The 17,080-nt window shown below is 36.1% G+C and overlaps 1 protein-coding gene across 1 annotated transcript in view; it reads left to right on the plus strand.

Moving 5' to 3' along the window:
* The window catches only part of LRBA (LPS responsive beige-like anchor protein), a 342,587-nt gene that overhangs the window by 79,293 nt on the left and 246,214 nt on the right, over positions 1 to 17,080 (plus strand). Inside the window, exons 31-33 of the mRNA XM_026041635.1 lie at positions 4,393 to 4,471; positions 4,807 to 4,940; positions 7,171 to 7,232. Of these exons, the coding sequence (XP_025897420.1) occupies positions 4,393 to 4,471; positions 4,807 to 4,940; positions 7,171 to 7,232 (275 nt within the window). The remainder of the gene's footprint in view (positions 1 to 4,392; positions 4,472 to 4,806; positions 4,941 to 7,170; positions 7,233 to 17,080) is intronic.

Here is a 17,080-nt window from a genome sequence, read left to right on the forward strand (position 1 = left end):
TGTATGCTCAAAATTTATCAGTCTGCTTCCCAATATTTTTTCTTTAACACTGTGCCTTGCCTGTAGCRCAGGGCCTGTGAGTATCTTACCAGATAACCCTTAAGTTTATCCTAAGCTCACAGAGCTTCATATCAAGTGGATGTGACATGCTTTGGCGTGCCATAGGCCAAGTGTTGACAGGTTGGAAAGATAACCATCTAAACTCACTCTGTCCCTCTGATGCTCTGCAAGAGGGTGAAAACATTTTTGCCTCAGACAGCGTGGCCTTCTTTAACAGAAGACGTTTCTTCACCTTTATTAGCTCCAGTATTTTGCAGCACAAACAGCTTCTCTTGTTTACAGACTTGCCTCTTGTGGTCTGAACTTGGGGCCCATTTGGAGGGGGGTGGGGAAGGCCATTCCAAGGGATATTTGGGGCAGCACCCACACTGATCCCTGGGCAACTTGCTAGTTGCAGCATGGATTGGGCAGCACACTGGGGATTAGTGTGTTTCTGCTTGCCAATATCTGGGTTCTTGGTCTGCTGAAGTGCTGGTCCAGTTGTAGCAAGGTCCTGGAAAACAATGAACCTGAAAAAAGTGGGAGAAAATAAAACCTCTGTGGCCTCGGTTGAATCATTCGCTTGTCTCTTATGTAGGGTGGTACTGAGCAAAGGGTCTGGCTTGCTGGTAATTGTCTGAAGAAAGGAAATTACTTGATTTGTTTGGAGAAGTCCCTTCTTCCATGAAGGGTCTTACAGGCAGAGTGTGAGATTGGATGTAGYTGGAGATCTTGAACATAAGGTCTCCAAGATACAGGTCTTTGGAAAGGCAGGGCTAATGTTTAGAAAGGCAAGACTTGTGGAAAGTGGCAGAGCTCTTGTGAAACTCCTAGTGGGATGGTTTAGGGGAATTCTTCGAGTTTCATTTGTTTTTCCTTTGAGGCACACAGAGTTGCTAGTAAGGTTTCARCTGCTCCTGATTTGAGGTTTCCTCTCTTCCCTCTGTGTGAAGTGAAAACAAGGCTATGTCAAAAGCTGAGGTGGAAAAGGAGATGAGTATTAGGAAAGAACCTGGAAATAACCATTTAAAAAAAAAAGAAAAGGAAATAACGAGTTTGACTACAGAATTCTAGTCCTATGTATGGAGAAACATTTTTTTCTTTCATTTGCTTGTTTTGCAAGTGATTTTATAGGTGAATTACCATATCTTAAAGTCTTGCAATAAAGTAAGTTACTGGAAGACAAACTCAAGTAAGAAAACTGGATGTGAAGTGAGATACTGCCAGTGCAGAAGTCATCCAAGAAATTAGTTGGACTACTGCAAATATTTCAAAGACAACTCCAACTTGACAGCTATTTAGCAAAATCTTACAACACTTTTCTATCCCAGTTATTAGTGATAKACAGTGGAAACAGTGTAATGCTATTTCAATATTAAAAAAAATATGCATTTGAACAGCTTCTCTTTAGAGAGTGCACTATTGTTTCATGAAATCTGGTTTGGTTTAGCTTACAGATCTGTTTATGTAACAGATCCCTTGTATTGGCTTGTAAAACCTTTCATTGTAGTCTTTCATAGTACACTTCCAGGCCAGGAAGTGTATTTTCAAATGAGCTCATTATTTTACTGTGTTTTTTTTTCCTCAAAATTAAACAGCTACAGTTATTTAGTTCAACTCTCTGTTTCTACCTTGTCTCCATCAAGCTACAGTCTAGTGTGTTTTTCATGTGTCTTGCCAGTGTGCATTGTATAAATATATGTGAAAAAGCRTAAGGGACTTGCAGAAAGAGTTTCTTTAATAATATTTTATTGCTAGAGACATTATTTGTTTAGACCCTTGGGGACCTTGAATAAACAATAAGCTTTCACTAGAAGGGTGCTAGACAGATGATCTATTTGCATTTTCTTTTATGTTCTTGCAAATGTCTGTAAAACTGTCAGTTTGAAGGAGCCAGTTTATCAGTGAAAGGATAAGGAAGAGATAAGTCAGTATAGTTCCACATGTTTGAAGTAGCTAYTACACTTACCCACATGTGAGCTGTGGGTGAAAACATGCTACTGAAGTATTTTCATTTTTTATACTGAATGAAAAAATAGCCAGAAATCAAAAACAAAATGCTTTTGAGTTAAATTCAAAAAAGTATTTTCACAAAACGAAAATCGCTATGCACAATAATACCCTCTAAAAAAAAMGTATAATACTAAGCGTAGTAAACCTGAGCTTCCTCTTTTTTGGCAAAATATATGAGTTTCAAATGTAAACTTAAATGATAAGCATGAAGGTATTTGTGYCATAATTACCCTTACATAATCTACAAATAGAATATCAATTTATAGAGGTACATGTCCTATGCTATTGTCATACTCAAATTACTAGCTTTTCTGCTGTTTTGGTATTGAAAAGTTGATTTAACTTAAGCATTTTTACGTGTAAACCTAATCTTTGTTATGCACAGTCTATACACAATCATAATTTCCAGAAGTCATATCGTTATCTATGATGTCAGTGATGTCTTTTCCTTCTCGTGTATTTATACCAATGCTGCCACTGTGTATAAAAGGGGAAAAAAACAAACAAATAAACAAAACCTCACAGTGAAGAATTACCCAGAACTAACCACATGTGCCTCACATTGGGTATTATGTCCTTTAGTATCCTAAAAGATTTTTCCCCTCATTTTTTCTTAATTTTTCTTTTAGGTATTTTACTTGTGACTTGAAAATGCATTGAATTATTTTCACCTTGTATAATCTTAAAATGCATGCCACTGTCCTGCACAGTTGAAAAATTGAGAAAAAAATCTTTTCTGAAAAATGTCTGCTTTTGGGAAATTCTGTGCTTTGGAAAAATTTAAAGTTTGATAGGAAAAATAGCTGTAGCATCAGGCATCTGTAACATCTGTAGATGTGTCTGTAACATCTTTTTAAAAATCTACCCACTTCAGTCAAGAAGGCCTTTGGGAAGTTACCACTGACACATTTTGGTAGGCACTTTTGAGGTCTTTACGACTTATTTCCATAAAGGTTGTATTTCACTGAGCTTACTCCAAAGTCTGGGGTGATGAATAATTTTTCCTGTGTATTTCTGGGGAGGAGCTTTGCTAAGGCAGGCATGAGAACTGTGGCTATTAAATCCCTTTCCTTCATGCCTTTTTTAATTACTTTTTTTCTCTCAATCTCTTTCATGCCCCCTTTTTTAATTATTTTTTTTCCCCCCTCTCAGTCTTTCTTCAACAGGATGGAAATTTCAAACTGGCGAGGTGAGAGGAAAGAGACTAGGACAGGACCTTGGCCTGGGAAGAGATAGGATTGCAGATGGCCCAGAAGCAATCATGCTCTGGGGAAATGCACAGTAATCTATCTGCTAAGATTCATTCCCTTCTGTAGTTTGGAATGCAATGTAAGATTTGTGAGTTTCACCATTCCTATCCTGGCAGCAACTATCTGTGAAATCTCTGGCTGTCTTGCCTGCTCCCTCTTTGTCATTGCTATTACTGCCCATACTGCAATAAGAGGTTGTATTTTGCTTTATACACTGAATAGGAGTTCAGTATTTACATATTTACAGATTCCCACTTTGCTGATGAAAGTAATATAGTGTAAATTTGACATTAACACAATTACTTTTCTGTACGTTTTGTAAGCCTGGGATAGATAAGTGACCCAGGCTTCCCAATCAACCTTTGAATAATTGATGTGGCCAAGTTAATAACTCATAAGTGAGGTTATACCACTGCCATCRTGGTAATGGTGCTGATGGTGCAAAGAAGAATATGATGATAGCTGTCCTTGTCAGGGTCCCTCTGTGGCAAAAATGTAAATCAGGCTGTTGAAAGATACTCACTAGTTATGCCTACTGGATAATTTTGATAGAAATGTATTGTAATTGTAGACAGAGAATTATGGGTTTCTGCTTAAGCTACTTAAAATTGATTAGTACTTCTAATAACAAGAAAAGATATTTTTAAATGCTTCCTTCATTTTACATAAGTTTTAAACTATAGAAATATCAAAGAAGAAAGATACGTTTCAATATGTCTCATGTGTGTGTCTAAGATTTGTAACTGCTAAATTTGCTAGAAAAGAATCATAGCTCGTGAGGGCAGAAGGTATCACATTGGTATGACTTCATCCACAATGCACTCTGCAAGCTTCCTTGAACTACTTCAGCTGTGTTAGAACAAAAATTAAAACTATTTTTTGTGGCACATATGGCAAATATGAAAGTAAATACGCAGGAGTTTTATTGGGGGGAAAAAAAAAGTGTAGGGTTTGTTTAATCTCTCTGTCTCTCGATTGACAATGATGATTTCTCAGAAATTGAGCTTGAGGTTCTAGTTCCTGGTCCAGTTGTCCATCCTCTGGCATTTTTTTCTTATATGATAAATTTGTTTATTACTTTCTCTTGTAGGGAGAGGATCATCTAATTCCAAATTGCCTGCAGTTCCTGCAGTTTCTTCAGTGCCTGAGGATTCTGCCTCAAATATGAGGTATTTTTCAATCAAACACCTGGACAGCTGTGATGCTATTTGTTTTTTTAACGATATAATTGATGTTATTGTATAACAATCTACATTATAATGAAATACTACAATATGCATTATAATGAAATACTAAATAATGTTGCTTTGTTTATGATCAATACCTAATGGAATGGTGCTTGCTAATTTCCTTGTTGCTGGGTTTTCATCCTTCCACAAGATCTTGGAAAATAACTTTTAGGAGATTGACYCTGCATATATCAGGCAGCATTGCCAAAACTGTTTCTTCTGCAGAATTTCAGGAACTGCTTTCTAATGTTGTTAATCATATCTTTTTTTATTAGTATTACAGACAGACTTGAACATGCTTTGGAAAAAACTGCCCCACTTTTGAGAGAGATTTTTGTGGATTTTGCTCCCTTTCTTTCTCGAACTCTTTTGGGCAGCCATGGTCAGGAGTTGCTGATAGAAGGTACAAGTAAGTATCCAACCAGATTTTTTTTTTTTTTTATTTTATCATGGAAATTCAATGTCTATTTTTCATGTGGGCTTCAATGTAGGAAGTTTCTTCCTTCTTCCTCCCTGTCAATACTTTTTGTTGGATTTCACTGTCTCCTATTCCTTCTGCCTTCCTTCTTCCTTTTGCCATCTGCCAGACATCATTGCCATTGCTTGCTCCTCTTTACCATTTTTTTCTCTGCCTGTGCTACCTCTTTGCTTCTCTTCTTATAGTTTCCACCATCTCATTAAACAWTTCATTAAATGGAGCCTACTCCTGGCAACTGGGTTGTCTCTTCTTTACTTTTGCAACTCTCTTTTCCAGTTATCTTGTAGAAGGTAATGTACGAAGTGTACTGTGACAGCCTTAAAACTTTGGCAATATTTCCTAAATGRCAGGCTCAGCCCATTAACACCAAGTGTAGTGAAGTAAATACACAGACTGTATTTTATCAGAGGGTATGAAATGGGAAGTATGGGAAGCAGGGGCATGTGGGCCTTGCTGATTTCCATTTGGAGTCCAGTAAGGCAGGCAAGAGAAATTCTTCTCAAAGCTGTCAAGCTCTATGCTGTGGTACTTCTGACCTGAAGATTCAGGTGTCCAACAATGATCATCCTCTTCCTGGTGCTGGCTTAAGATGATTGAGCTGCAGGTTTCTTTCAGCTGAAGGGTTTGCCTTTAAACAGACAAAGGGTTTAGGTAAGTGGTCACTAGTGACCTTAGTTATGAAAGTCGTGTGTGTTGGAATAGTGTGAATTTAGTAGTAAGTGCCCTTTTTTGGGCACTTCAATTTTCTTCAATTATCATATAAACTGCTTTATGCACTCACTTTTTTTCAGACTGAATGTTGAAGATATTGTGTAGCTACAACAGTCAGTTGAATTAGGCCCTGATGCTGTTGCAGCTTCCAGTAACCCTGTGTGCGAAGCTCATGTTTGCTTGACTTGAGGTGGTCATTGGCACATGAACAATATTTCTACTTGTAGATACAGTGGCTTCATGGATAATATTTAAAGATATTTTGAAACCACCTGTTCTTTAGATTAGAATATGTACCTCCTATATAGTGCTGAATATGTATTGTCAACACTGTCAGACAGTCGTCATACTGATGACTGTTGGTATAAAAAGAAAAACTTCACTTTACTCCATTGAGTTAAAATTGTTTATTAAAGGAGTATAACTCTCAGTACTGTAAAAGTAAATAAAAAATGACATGATTGTCTTCTGTAAGATTGAAAAGGATGGGATTCTACTTTTGATTATCCATTGGGTATCACTTTAGCTGATAAACATTTTAATGGAAGCTACCTTTTGAACAAATTTGTTCCATTCTTTTAAGAAGAGAAAAGAGATTTTTCTGAAAACTTTGTCAGGAAGTCTTCTGTTTAGTTGCATTTTCATGTCAAAAAATAACCAAGAGTAATCTGCTTTCCAAGTATGTTGAATATGACAAAGGTTATTTACAGAGATGAATATTTCATAGATTGGATGACAAAATACAGTAAAATTATTGGCAGTATTTGGACTGTTCAGACAAAAATAAATGCCCAAAACTAATTTTGGGGCCTAACAAAGAGATCAGATATTTTATACACAAATCCAAAACAAAATGCAAATTGCAAGTAGTAATACTAGTCAAATTAGTTTGTAAACACTTGAGAATATATAATGGTTACTGCTTGCACTTCTGCTAAGGTTTAGCCCAGGGTTAAGGGTCAAAGTACTAATAAGAGTGTTTGGGATGTCTGCTGCCATGAAACAAAATGGAAACTTGATTGATAGCTGGGGGCTGAAAGGAGAACGCGCAGTGGAGAAAGCAAAGGTCATAAAGCCATTTCCCTTCTCTGCATATGTAATGACCCAATCTTTCAAAAAATAACAAAATGTAGCTACAGTGGATTAATATAACATATGTTAACCACGCTTCTCATCATCTTGAAATGCAAACATTTATGAAACTGAATAATGGAGGTAATGTTTTACTCCTAGCTGCATCTTTAKTTGCAAGGCTTACAATTTATCATCTCCTTCTTGCATGTTTTTATTTTGTACTGATAAAGTAGAAAATTGAATTGTAAAGAATATGAAAATTTCTTTTGATTGTCAAGGTGCTGCAGACAAAATCTATTGAAATTTAAAATAGCTTATGTTAACAATTGCTAACATATAAGTGTACACTTAAGTTTAATACATTTTTCCTTTTTAGGTCTTGTGTGCATGAAATCCAGTAGTTCAGTTGTGGAGTTGGTGATGCTTCTTTGCTCTCAGGTGAGGTTTAAGCAACCAATATTATCTGAAACTGTTACCATTAGGTGAAATAGAAGTTATAGTTAAAATATGTTGCTTTAAGATTGTGTAATGAGATTATATATAATGAAATTATATGCAGTGACTGTTGATGTGGTTTTTTTAATTTTTTTTGTAGTAATTGCAACTATTCAGTAAAAGAGAAAAGATATTGAGGATTTTATGTTACTTTACTGTCGAGCATTTACATAACCTTGATCTTGGTGTGTTTAAGTAATTCTATGCTGTCATTTTTGTAAGAGAAAATAAGATCAACAAAATATAAAGGTTATGGAAACAGATTGATTTCTGCACCTTCGCAAGCTGAATCCTCTGGGATAAGTGGGATTTTTTCTTTTGTATAGAGGTTATGAAATGAGTGATAAATATTTTTKAAATCCTGTCATTCTTAATTGATTTGACAAGGACTAAGAATCTGAGAAAAAACTAAGAAAGCAACCCTGATTGTTGTCAGTTTGGAGCTTTCTACATTCCTAAACACAGTGCAATTTCAAATATTTAAAACCCTAAAAAYTGCCCATTCCTGTGGTTAGAGAAAAGCCAGAACTGAAGGAACTTTCTTAAAATTGTAATGAAAGAATTGCATTCACTGTATCAAGCTTCTTGTTTTTCTTTCTTGTGYATAGTTAAATAGAAGAACATTTTTATTGAGCCTTGCTCTTGGTGCCTTAAAAATGATACTTTTCTGGTAATAAATTCCCCTAGTTAAAACTTTAAAATAGCCTTTTTTAATGGGAATGGTATTGGTCTAGAGGTCAAGGGTTCTGACCCATTTCAAAACCTTTGACCTTCATTTACAGCCCTTATGGTTTGCTTGCCTGACRAATAAGGATAATGCAAAATTAATGTTTTTTCACATCGATTTATTCATTTTAGTGCCTATATTGCCAAATTTATTTAGACTGTGCTGATAGACGTTTCATGAATACAAATGAAAGAATCATAGAAGGTGTGAAAAATCGATAGTCTACATTGTCAATAAAGTGCAATAAGAACAATTACTTCTGGAGATTACACCTAATGGATTTTACAATGAACTAGTGACGAGTAGTTATATTTTCCAGTGAGCTTATTATTCTTGAATGTATTCAGAACTTATCTTGATCTCCATCTTTAGAAAAATATCATGTATTCACCCTGAGAGGAACTTAATATTTCCTAGGGAACTTTTGCAGTTTAGAGGGGGTTATCTTGCATATTCTGAGACTATAGATGGATGTTGTTCATGGTTTCTAGAATATGAATTTAACACAGATTTAGACTTTAAAAAAATCTTGCTACTAAGAAATCCATTTTAATATTCTTCTGTTAATGTGTTAGCAATTAAGTCTGTGTTAGACTCTAACTATGTGTCTGACATCTTGGTATTTATTGTATTTGGTTTTCTGAATCTTGGCTGCCTGTTTCAGTAATTAGTTGTTGGTCTTTTCTTCATCCTGGTAGGATAATCTAATCTTCTTTAAGATCGTGTTGTGCTCTGTACTGTACGTCACTGGTTGTGGGAAGTGGAAAGGATAAGGAATAAATGACGTGCTCTAATGCATCTATTTGTCATATGTGTCATAGTGCCACTTAATGCTAATCTAATCAAATAGTGATCGCTTAGCAGTACTCGTTGCAAGAAATTGAGGTTGTTCTTTGTAAAATTATAGAAATAAACCAATAAAGTCATGAAGACCACAAAATCTTTTTGAAGTTACACAGCAGCTGTACTTTTGGCAGAATATGAAAAATAATGTGAGAAATGAATCTAAAATTAGCTCCAGATGTATACAGATTGTTCTGGGGTGATAATTACATTTTTCACTTTGAATTTTCCTAATTCAAAGAGGTCAGCATGGCAATCACAGAAGTGATTTATTTTGTTAAGAACTGAACTGTCTTTTGCTACATGAAAGCTTGAAAGATATGAAATTGAATTTCAAGCCGACATTTTACAGATACTGGGAGAAGATGAGGTTGAGCTTGATTGATTTTTATTTTTGTGGTGGTGGTGGTAGGGTTTTTTGGGTTCTTTTTTTTGGGGGGGGGGGAGGGGGGCGGGTTTGGGCCAAGATAGGGTAGGAAGAGAAGCGATATCCTTTTGCTAAAAATTCTAATTAATTTTTAAGAGGAGATGGAGAGGATGGAGTGCCAAGGATCAAAAGATCAGGTCAAAAACTAGTTTTTAATCACATAAATAATGTGGCATAGTTATAAAGTATGTATCTGCAAATTTAATTTAAAACTTCACAAATTTGTCAGCCATCATTTTACAAAATTGAGACTGCTCTCATTAATACTCGTACTGCTTTGCTTTTTATGCTAACCTCTTTCTGAAAATGTGTTTTAAATATTGTATGGTATTACGAGCACTTAGATCTTTTCTCTAAGAGGTATTTAATAAATTCTTTTTTATTCTTTCTCTGAAGCGTAGAATGTGATAGTGTCATCTCACTAGTAAATGTTTTTTTTTCTTAAAAATACAAAAATAAGACTATTTTTCTGATTAAGAATAATCAAAGCATGTCTTCCTGTGCAAGTGAAGGGTTAATATTTTGTTCTTTTTATTTTTTTTCTTTTAAAGTAATTCAGACACATGGAAAATTGCTTTTGTGTTTTAGTTTTTTATTTATATTTTGATACAGTGTTCAATGTTTTAAATAAAGGGAAACAAGTAGGAAACAATACAGACAAAAAGCTTTTTCTAAGTTGAAAACTGTTGTGTTTGGGTAGACATGCTACATATTGAGACGTGTGTGTCTGTGTGTATACTTATGTTTATATAAATCTATCAAAACATAAAGAAATCCTTCATTTAATATTACTGCRAAGTGTTTCTGCTTATTTGACATTAATATCATTTTTGAAAGAATTGACGTTGCATTCAAGGCCACTTTATAAAAGCRTTGTGTTGCTCATCCTAATTCAGCCTGACACACATTCCAATAACACTACCTCCCTTGCAGAGTTTAAAACTAAATTTATGGCTAAGCATTGTGAAGTGCATCATTTAAAAATGGTTTCAACCCAAAACATCTAATAAATAAATAATGTGTATGGCTACTCAGTAGCAGACTTTCCAGACTAGAAATCATTCCATCGGATACTCAACAGTCCACTATCGGAGAGGGCTGTCAGATAAATCTTATAGTAGCTGCATTCATGTCCTGTAAATCACATGTTATTGTCTGAGCCTTCTGCCAGGTCATCTATTCTTTTCCCATTTATCAGAAATACATACAGTACGCTGAACCTGGAAGCACCATCTAGTCTGGCCTGGCATCCTGTCAGGGTAATTAAACCGGCCAAAAGAGTGAAGTCCTGYGTCTAATATCCCTTTTAAATGAGTGACCATGGAATATTCAAGATGYGTATGTTGTTGTGCCAGTGTGAGACAAGTTCTCTGCATGCTGGAACTATTGTAGAGGCCCTGAATGTAGCGTTTTCATCCCAAATAACTCTCATGGTAACCCCAAAACTCCAGGGAGCACATATGAATGTGCCCATGTTTATATGTAAATTAAATATGCTCTTGTGTATCCTCTTATTTGTCATATAGTTCTCTGATATTTTACTGAAGCAGAAAAAATGGTGCTCTTTCCTATCTCTTCTTAAATTTCTTTAAAAACATTTAGCCATTGTGCACAGGAGCCCCGTGTCTTACGGTTGTATCTCCAAGGTGAAGAGAGTTCAGAATTAGGTGAAATAGTTCTCTGTTGTTCATGCCTTTGAATGTTCAAGGTTTGCAGCTGTTGAAAAACTCTGTCCTCTTCTTGCTCCAGTAAATCAACTGAATTGGCAGGAGGGTATGCAGAAAAGGACTAATTAGGGTCGTAATGGCAGATACATGTTTGACTTGAGAGCTTTTTTCTACTACATCTAGATTTCGTAGGCCATAAAATAAATTTATGCTAACTGACTGAAATACTGCACAGCTTTTGTATGATTTTCTAAAGTTGGTGGAAAGTCCTCCCCTCCTCAGCTTTATGAAGTCCTATGATGAAAAATGCAGGAATATTGCAGGAACTTGGCTCTCTTCACAGGGTGCAGTCACTTGCTCTCCTCATATGGCACTGCCTGCAGTCGCTTGCTGTCCTCAAGCAGTGCACACGCTCTCATGTATAAACCTCCCCAGGCTCCCTGTTCTTCCTTTCTTTCCCCCTTTGTGTTTCCCTTTGTGTTTCAAGGGAATAAGGACACATTCTTGGTAGGTGACAGGATTGATAAAACAAAAACTTGTGTTTTAATAAATAAGATATATTGCCATACAACTACATAGCTGTGGCTATTAGATTTATAGTAGACTTTGAAGAAGTATATCGTTCATGGGGAGAAGAAAGAAGAAAGCATAAACCCTGCTCCCCCAAGAATTTTATGTGTGCTGGTGATGGTGTTAGCTCTATGGGCTAGTGGAATAAGGTTACAGCTGAATGCATCATGGGCTCTGCCAATAGTTTCTGCCCCACTCCCCCAGGAGTTAGATGTAAAATGTTATAGGGTCTCCTGACTTGTCTCTATATCCTGTGTATCAAAAGGAGGGTTTTTATGAGAAAACCACATTTGTTCCTTGTATTCGTATTCTGTTCATCTCAACATGATCTATAATGAAGAAAGCGTTTAGATTTCTCAGAGATTTAACTAGTGCAAAAGATGGCTGGTTTTCAGTTTGTTCCTTGCAGAGAGAGCACGTCATAGTGATGCTCTCTGATCTGCACTGGCTCCTCGTTTACTTTAAAATGCAATTTGATGTGATGAATAACTAAACTATAGCACTCACTATCAAGTTTTAATTGAATTTGGTCTGGGTTATCTAAAGAGCTATGCTGCTGTGATACCATGGCACCTGAGRTCAAGTAAAGCATTCGTTTAGATGGTTTAGATATGAAGAGGATACTTTTCATCAGTACAGTTTGATACTTCTCATATATGCATTATTCTTGCATTAGAACATTTTAAATCAAAAAATATTTGTGTAGTTATTTTGTGTTCTAGTGTCTGAAAATGAATTTTAAAAGGAGTGATCTTTAGATTCAGTATCTAATAACTTCATATGCTTTGATACAGAACTCTAATTTGTAGGTTGTTGGTGTGGTGTTTTTTTTTTTTTTTTTTTTTTTTTTTTTTTTTCCGACTGCTAAATGACTTCATACTGTTTTCAGTGTATGTCCTAATTTCCTTGTAGGGTCATTTTAGCACATTCACCTCTGGGTATATCTTTCTATTTTGTCTTCTACAGCTTACTGAATAGCATAATTCTGGATAAAACTGTATTTTCACGTTTTATAATACCTACATATATCAGGAATTTGAAGTTTTATTTATGCTATGTGAATTTCTGCTAATAGAATTTTTCTTTTACTGTTTTTTTAACCGTTTGGGGATAATAAAGAAACCTCAGTAATAAATTGCTCTCATGTTAAAATGAATAAAAGCATAACTTTTTTTAGGCCTGTGAAATGATTTTAGACCTTAACAAATAAAAACAGAGAAAAAGAGTTTCCTGAAGTTTAACTAAATTTATAAGTTCAGGGTAGGCTGTTGTATAAATCATTCCTGTAGTTTTTTGTTTTCTATTTCTGTATTGCTTCATAGTGTTGAGATGTGTCTGAAATTTCCTGTTCAAAATAAGGACTGTTTAGATTTTGAAGCTACCTCAGGCTTATTTCATACCAATAAGTGATAAAGAGTTTGTCAGTCTTACTTTTTTTATATGATTATATGATTATAATTTTATTTTAATTTCAAGTGTGCAGGCAATAGTAGGAATGTTTCTACTGCTATTTTATGACAAATCTCACATGACCAGTGAAAATTGTTCTTATTCCATTCTTTGAAAATTCTCATTCTTATTCCATTTTTTCCATCAGATGGAAAGTAATCAGAAAAATGTTTGTTGAGTTGTATATAAGAACTATATCAGGAATTTTACATTATAAACTGTTCTTCAAAAAACATGATTGTTGTTTTTCCTGGTATGATATGTGTTTTCATCTACCAGAATCTTAGTTCTGGAGGATGGAGACTGGTCAAAGCTAGGGAGAGTGGAAGACAGGTTGCAGAATTGCCAATGGCTGCGTGACCTAAGTAAGGTCGATGAGACTTAAGCTTCAGTTAGTGTCCAGGTAATATTTATTATTAGTAAGAGGAATAATCTGCCTAAGAAGAAATTAAACAGATCYTCTCAGAGTAGCTAGTAGAAGGACATCCACCTGGCGTGCACAAGACTCCAAATAAAGCTCATTGTAGTTAGGCCTACTTTTGATCCATCAGAAGTGCCCTCTGCAGTTTTCAGCCATTTTATTTTAAAGTATTCAATAAAAGCAGTTACACCTGATAATACCAAGTAGTTATATCAAGCTGCAAACTGAGAATAAGAGYGTGCTGTGAAAGAAACAGTGCTTTTTGCTTTATACTATACAGCTGCTTTCTGGAAAGTAGTTGTCAGCTTCTGAGGTTTAATGCAAAACATCTCCACTACACATAAAAATATTTGCTCTTAATTTGAAACTATATTGCTTAGAATTTGTGTAATTAATAACTGATTGTTAGAGTGGACTATCTAACATAAATTCAAAGCTTGGGGATGTGATGGGGGAACAGGGCAATTGCATTTCCATGAATGTACACTGCTGCAGATGTTCAGCACTAAGGGGACATAATTTAGCTACAGAAGCAAGACTCTCTGAAGAAAAAAGGCATCCTGTTGCTTCACCAGCACACTAGGGCTTAAAAAAACACCACCATTTAAGGTGAGTTTTGTGCAGTGAGAGCACACCCTGTGGCTTGGCAGTCTAGTCAGAAGGATGATACCCTGCTGGCTTTATAACTAGAGCTTTGAACAATATTCTCATGGGTGGTAAATGCAAAACAAAGTAATATCAACTGGCACTTAATTCTGGGAGCTCCCTGCTGATTGGGCTCTGCACTGAAATGGGACCCTTCCTGACAGGAAGTCAGCCTCCAAGTGCGGAGACCTCTGAAAATAAAGTGTGCTTTAATTGGACACCCTGCTGTTTTACGGCTACTCTGTTTAATTTGAGACTATGGAAAGAGGTTTAGAGGAGGAGAGAGAGATGAGATTATGGAAAGTTCAGGGAATGGCATCACTYGCCAGTGATTTTTGCACTGATTACAAATACATGAACATTTTTGTTCACTCTTGTAGAGTAATTTCTCTATTTTTGTTTCCAAGCAGGGCTGTTGAATAAAATAATGATATGGGAAGCAGTGCTGTTTATTGAAAGCTGTGACAAGAGAAGCTGTGTGTAGTGGTACTGTTAGATATGTTATAAATATATGTGTGTGTATGTTTATTAACCTTTGGTCATGTTTTTAACTCACCTGTACATTTTTAACTGTCCTATGGAACTAGGATAGCATCCTCCTCAAAGATGCTGTTAATTAACTAGTCTTTCTATAAATGTCTTGAGATAACCTATTGAGATAACCTATGAGGTTTTTCAAACTCGTAATTGAGATTACGTAATGAGATACATTTCTGTTAGTTTAAGATTCTAGTGTTGAGCCAAATTTAATTTTGGAGACTCCAAAGGCCTCTTAATGTTTAAAGATGTTTATTTCTATTAGAAAGCAGATTTATTTTCTTTTTAAAAATTTGGTAGGTAAGTGCACATAACGATTTGTATCTGGAGGAACAAATTATTTATCATGCTTATTGTAGGGGCAGATGAGAATAGAGCCCYGTGAGGCTGGATGTCGTGCAGTTTTGGAAGAATTGTCTGGATTGTCTAAATGGAGGAGGCAGATGTAGGCTGAGAGCGGGAACGCAGCATGCAACTGGAATGCAATAGAACAGTAGTCTAATTGCCTTTGGCTTTGGGGGGCTTTTTTTTGTTTGTTTCCTTAATTTGCTTTAACTTAGCTTCCCCTTTTCCAAATCTTTTAAGAAAAGAGCTGCTTTAAGAGGGAATTACAAAAAAGAGTTATGAGATCCAGGCTTTGGAGGTTCTGTCTTTTGAGTAAAGAGTTGGGAGTGTTTTATAGAGTTAAGTCTCATTCACTCCAAGKTGTCCTGACAGTGGGAATCTCATTGATTATTTGTGTGCATTCATTGTATAATCTCAAGTTAAAACTAAACTAAATTTTGGGAAAGGGATAATATASAAAGGCTTTCATTTCCGAGATGGTATTCACTGCATGTATCACTGAGTGTGAATTTATTTAGTTAAAGCTTATCCAACATTAATGGTGCTGCTTTAGTGGTGGGGATGAATGTTGCTGTCGGTGGGCTCAGTCTGTCACTACTAGTACAGCTTTACAGCAGACAGCATGGCAAGAGTTCCTGCTTGCAATTAGAAATCTGCTGCAGAAATGCAAATCAGTCAGGCAACAAAGTACTGAAATCAGGGAGCAGTTGTCTTTGTTACATTCTTGCTGTTCCTCATTTTGCTTTCCTTCCTCCAGGGAAAAAAAAAATGTTGCTATCACCACTGGATAATTCACTTCTTTTTCTTTTATTTCTCCTGTGTTGTCCCTTTCCCTCACTTTTGTTTACCTGACTCACTCTCTTTGGCTTATTTTCTTGCTTCCCAGCTCTACATATTTATGGAATTGTTTGGTACTTGGATCTCCCTTCCATAGTTGTCTCTATCCTTTCTCTAGCCACTGCCCTTGATCTCAGTATTGCCTGTAGCTGGTGGTGAGAGTGAAGAGGAAGCTGCAGAGGAAAAGGTGCTGGAGGAGCTGGGCCCTGACCCTGGCGCGGGCCACGGGGAGCCATGGCAACCGCCTGCGAGCAGGGGGAGAAGGGGCAGGCCGGCCAGGTGCATTCCCTTCCTCCAGCARAGGCTGCAGCCAGTGCTCGTGCTCCCGGCTTGCCCCTCGCTGCCCTTTGATGCTCTACCTGGAAGGCAGAGCAGTTGGGATTTTAGCGTTGAATTATCTGTCTTCGTTCTTCAAATGTAACGTTGGTTCAGGGGATGCAATTTTACTCACCAAGTAAAGATTTTACTCACCAAGATTGTTACATACAGCACATAAGGAATGTTTTCTTCTACATATTACTACTTTTTTTTTTTGAAATGAAGTATAAAGATGAAATTGAGGAATTCTGGTGATCTACAGTTTGTGTTCTGATATTTGTAACTGATCATATTGTGCTTATGCGGTCAGTTACATTTTCATGAATTAATATGAACATTCTGATTAAGTGATTTTCGTCATTTTGTTTACCAAAATCCTGTTTTAAAAATTTTTGATGTCATCATGAATTATGACAACTGCAGGATTTTGTGGATGTATGTAATGACTAAATATTGTATGTGCTATGTCTTTCATAGTACTGCATATTTTGTGGTAGATTTCTGCAGTGGGGGTGAAGATAGTAGTCTTGTCGCTTCTACAATAATCTCATAGCATAAAAAAACATTACACGCATTGCCCTGAGAGGCTGCATTTAGTATTTCACTGAACAACCTGCTATGTCAGTATGCATACTAATACAGCTCTACATGTGTGTAATTTATTTTCAGAAACTATAAAAACTTATTGTGGCTTCAGCTCAAACTTTAAGCATTGAAATTAAACTCTCATTATAAGGTAATTCAAGGCATTTACCACGTAACAACATAATACCAGTTTATAGGAAGCTCTGTTCACGTGGAATACCCCAAATGGTTAAACAGCAGGGGACTCTTCTGCTTTTAGTTAAAAAGCTGCTGTTTCTGCATGGCTTATTTACTACTTGTTTAATTCTTAATGTAGTGTGCCGTGGAATTGAGCATGCAAAAGTCAGCAAAGAGTTCTGTTTTTTGTGTCTAAGGTTATTACTAGTTGTACAATAATAAAGGCACTATTTTATTGGGTTA

This window comes from Nothoprocta perdicaria, unplaced genomic scaffold, assembly GCF_003342845.1.
Source record: "Nothoprocta perdicaria isolate Ctin4 unplaced genomic scaffold, notPer1 scaffold_29, whole genome shotgun sequence".
NCBI lineage: Eukaryota > Metazoa > Chordata > Aves > Tinamiformes > Tinamidae > Nothoprocta > Nothoprocta perdicaria.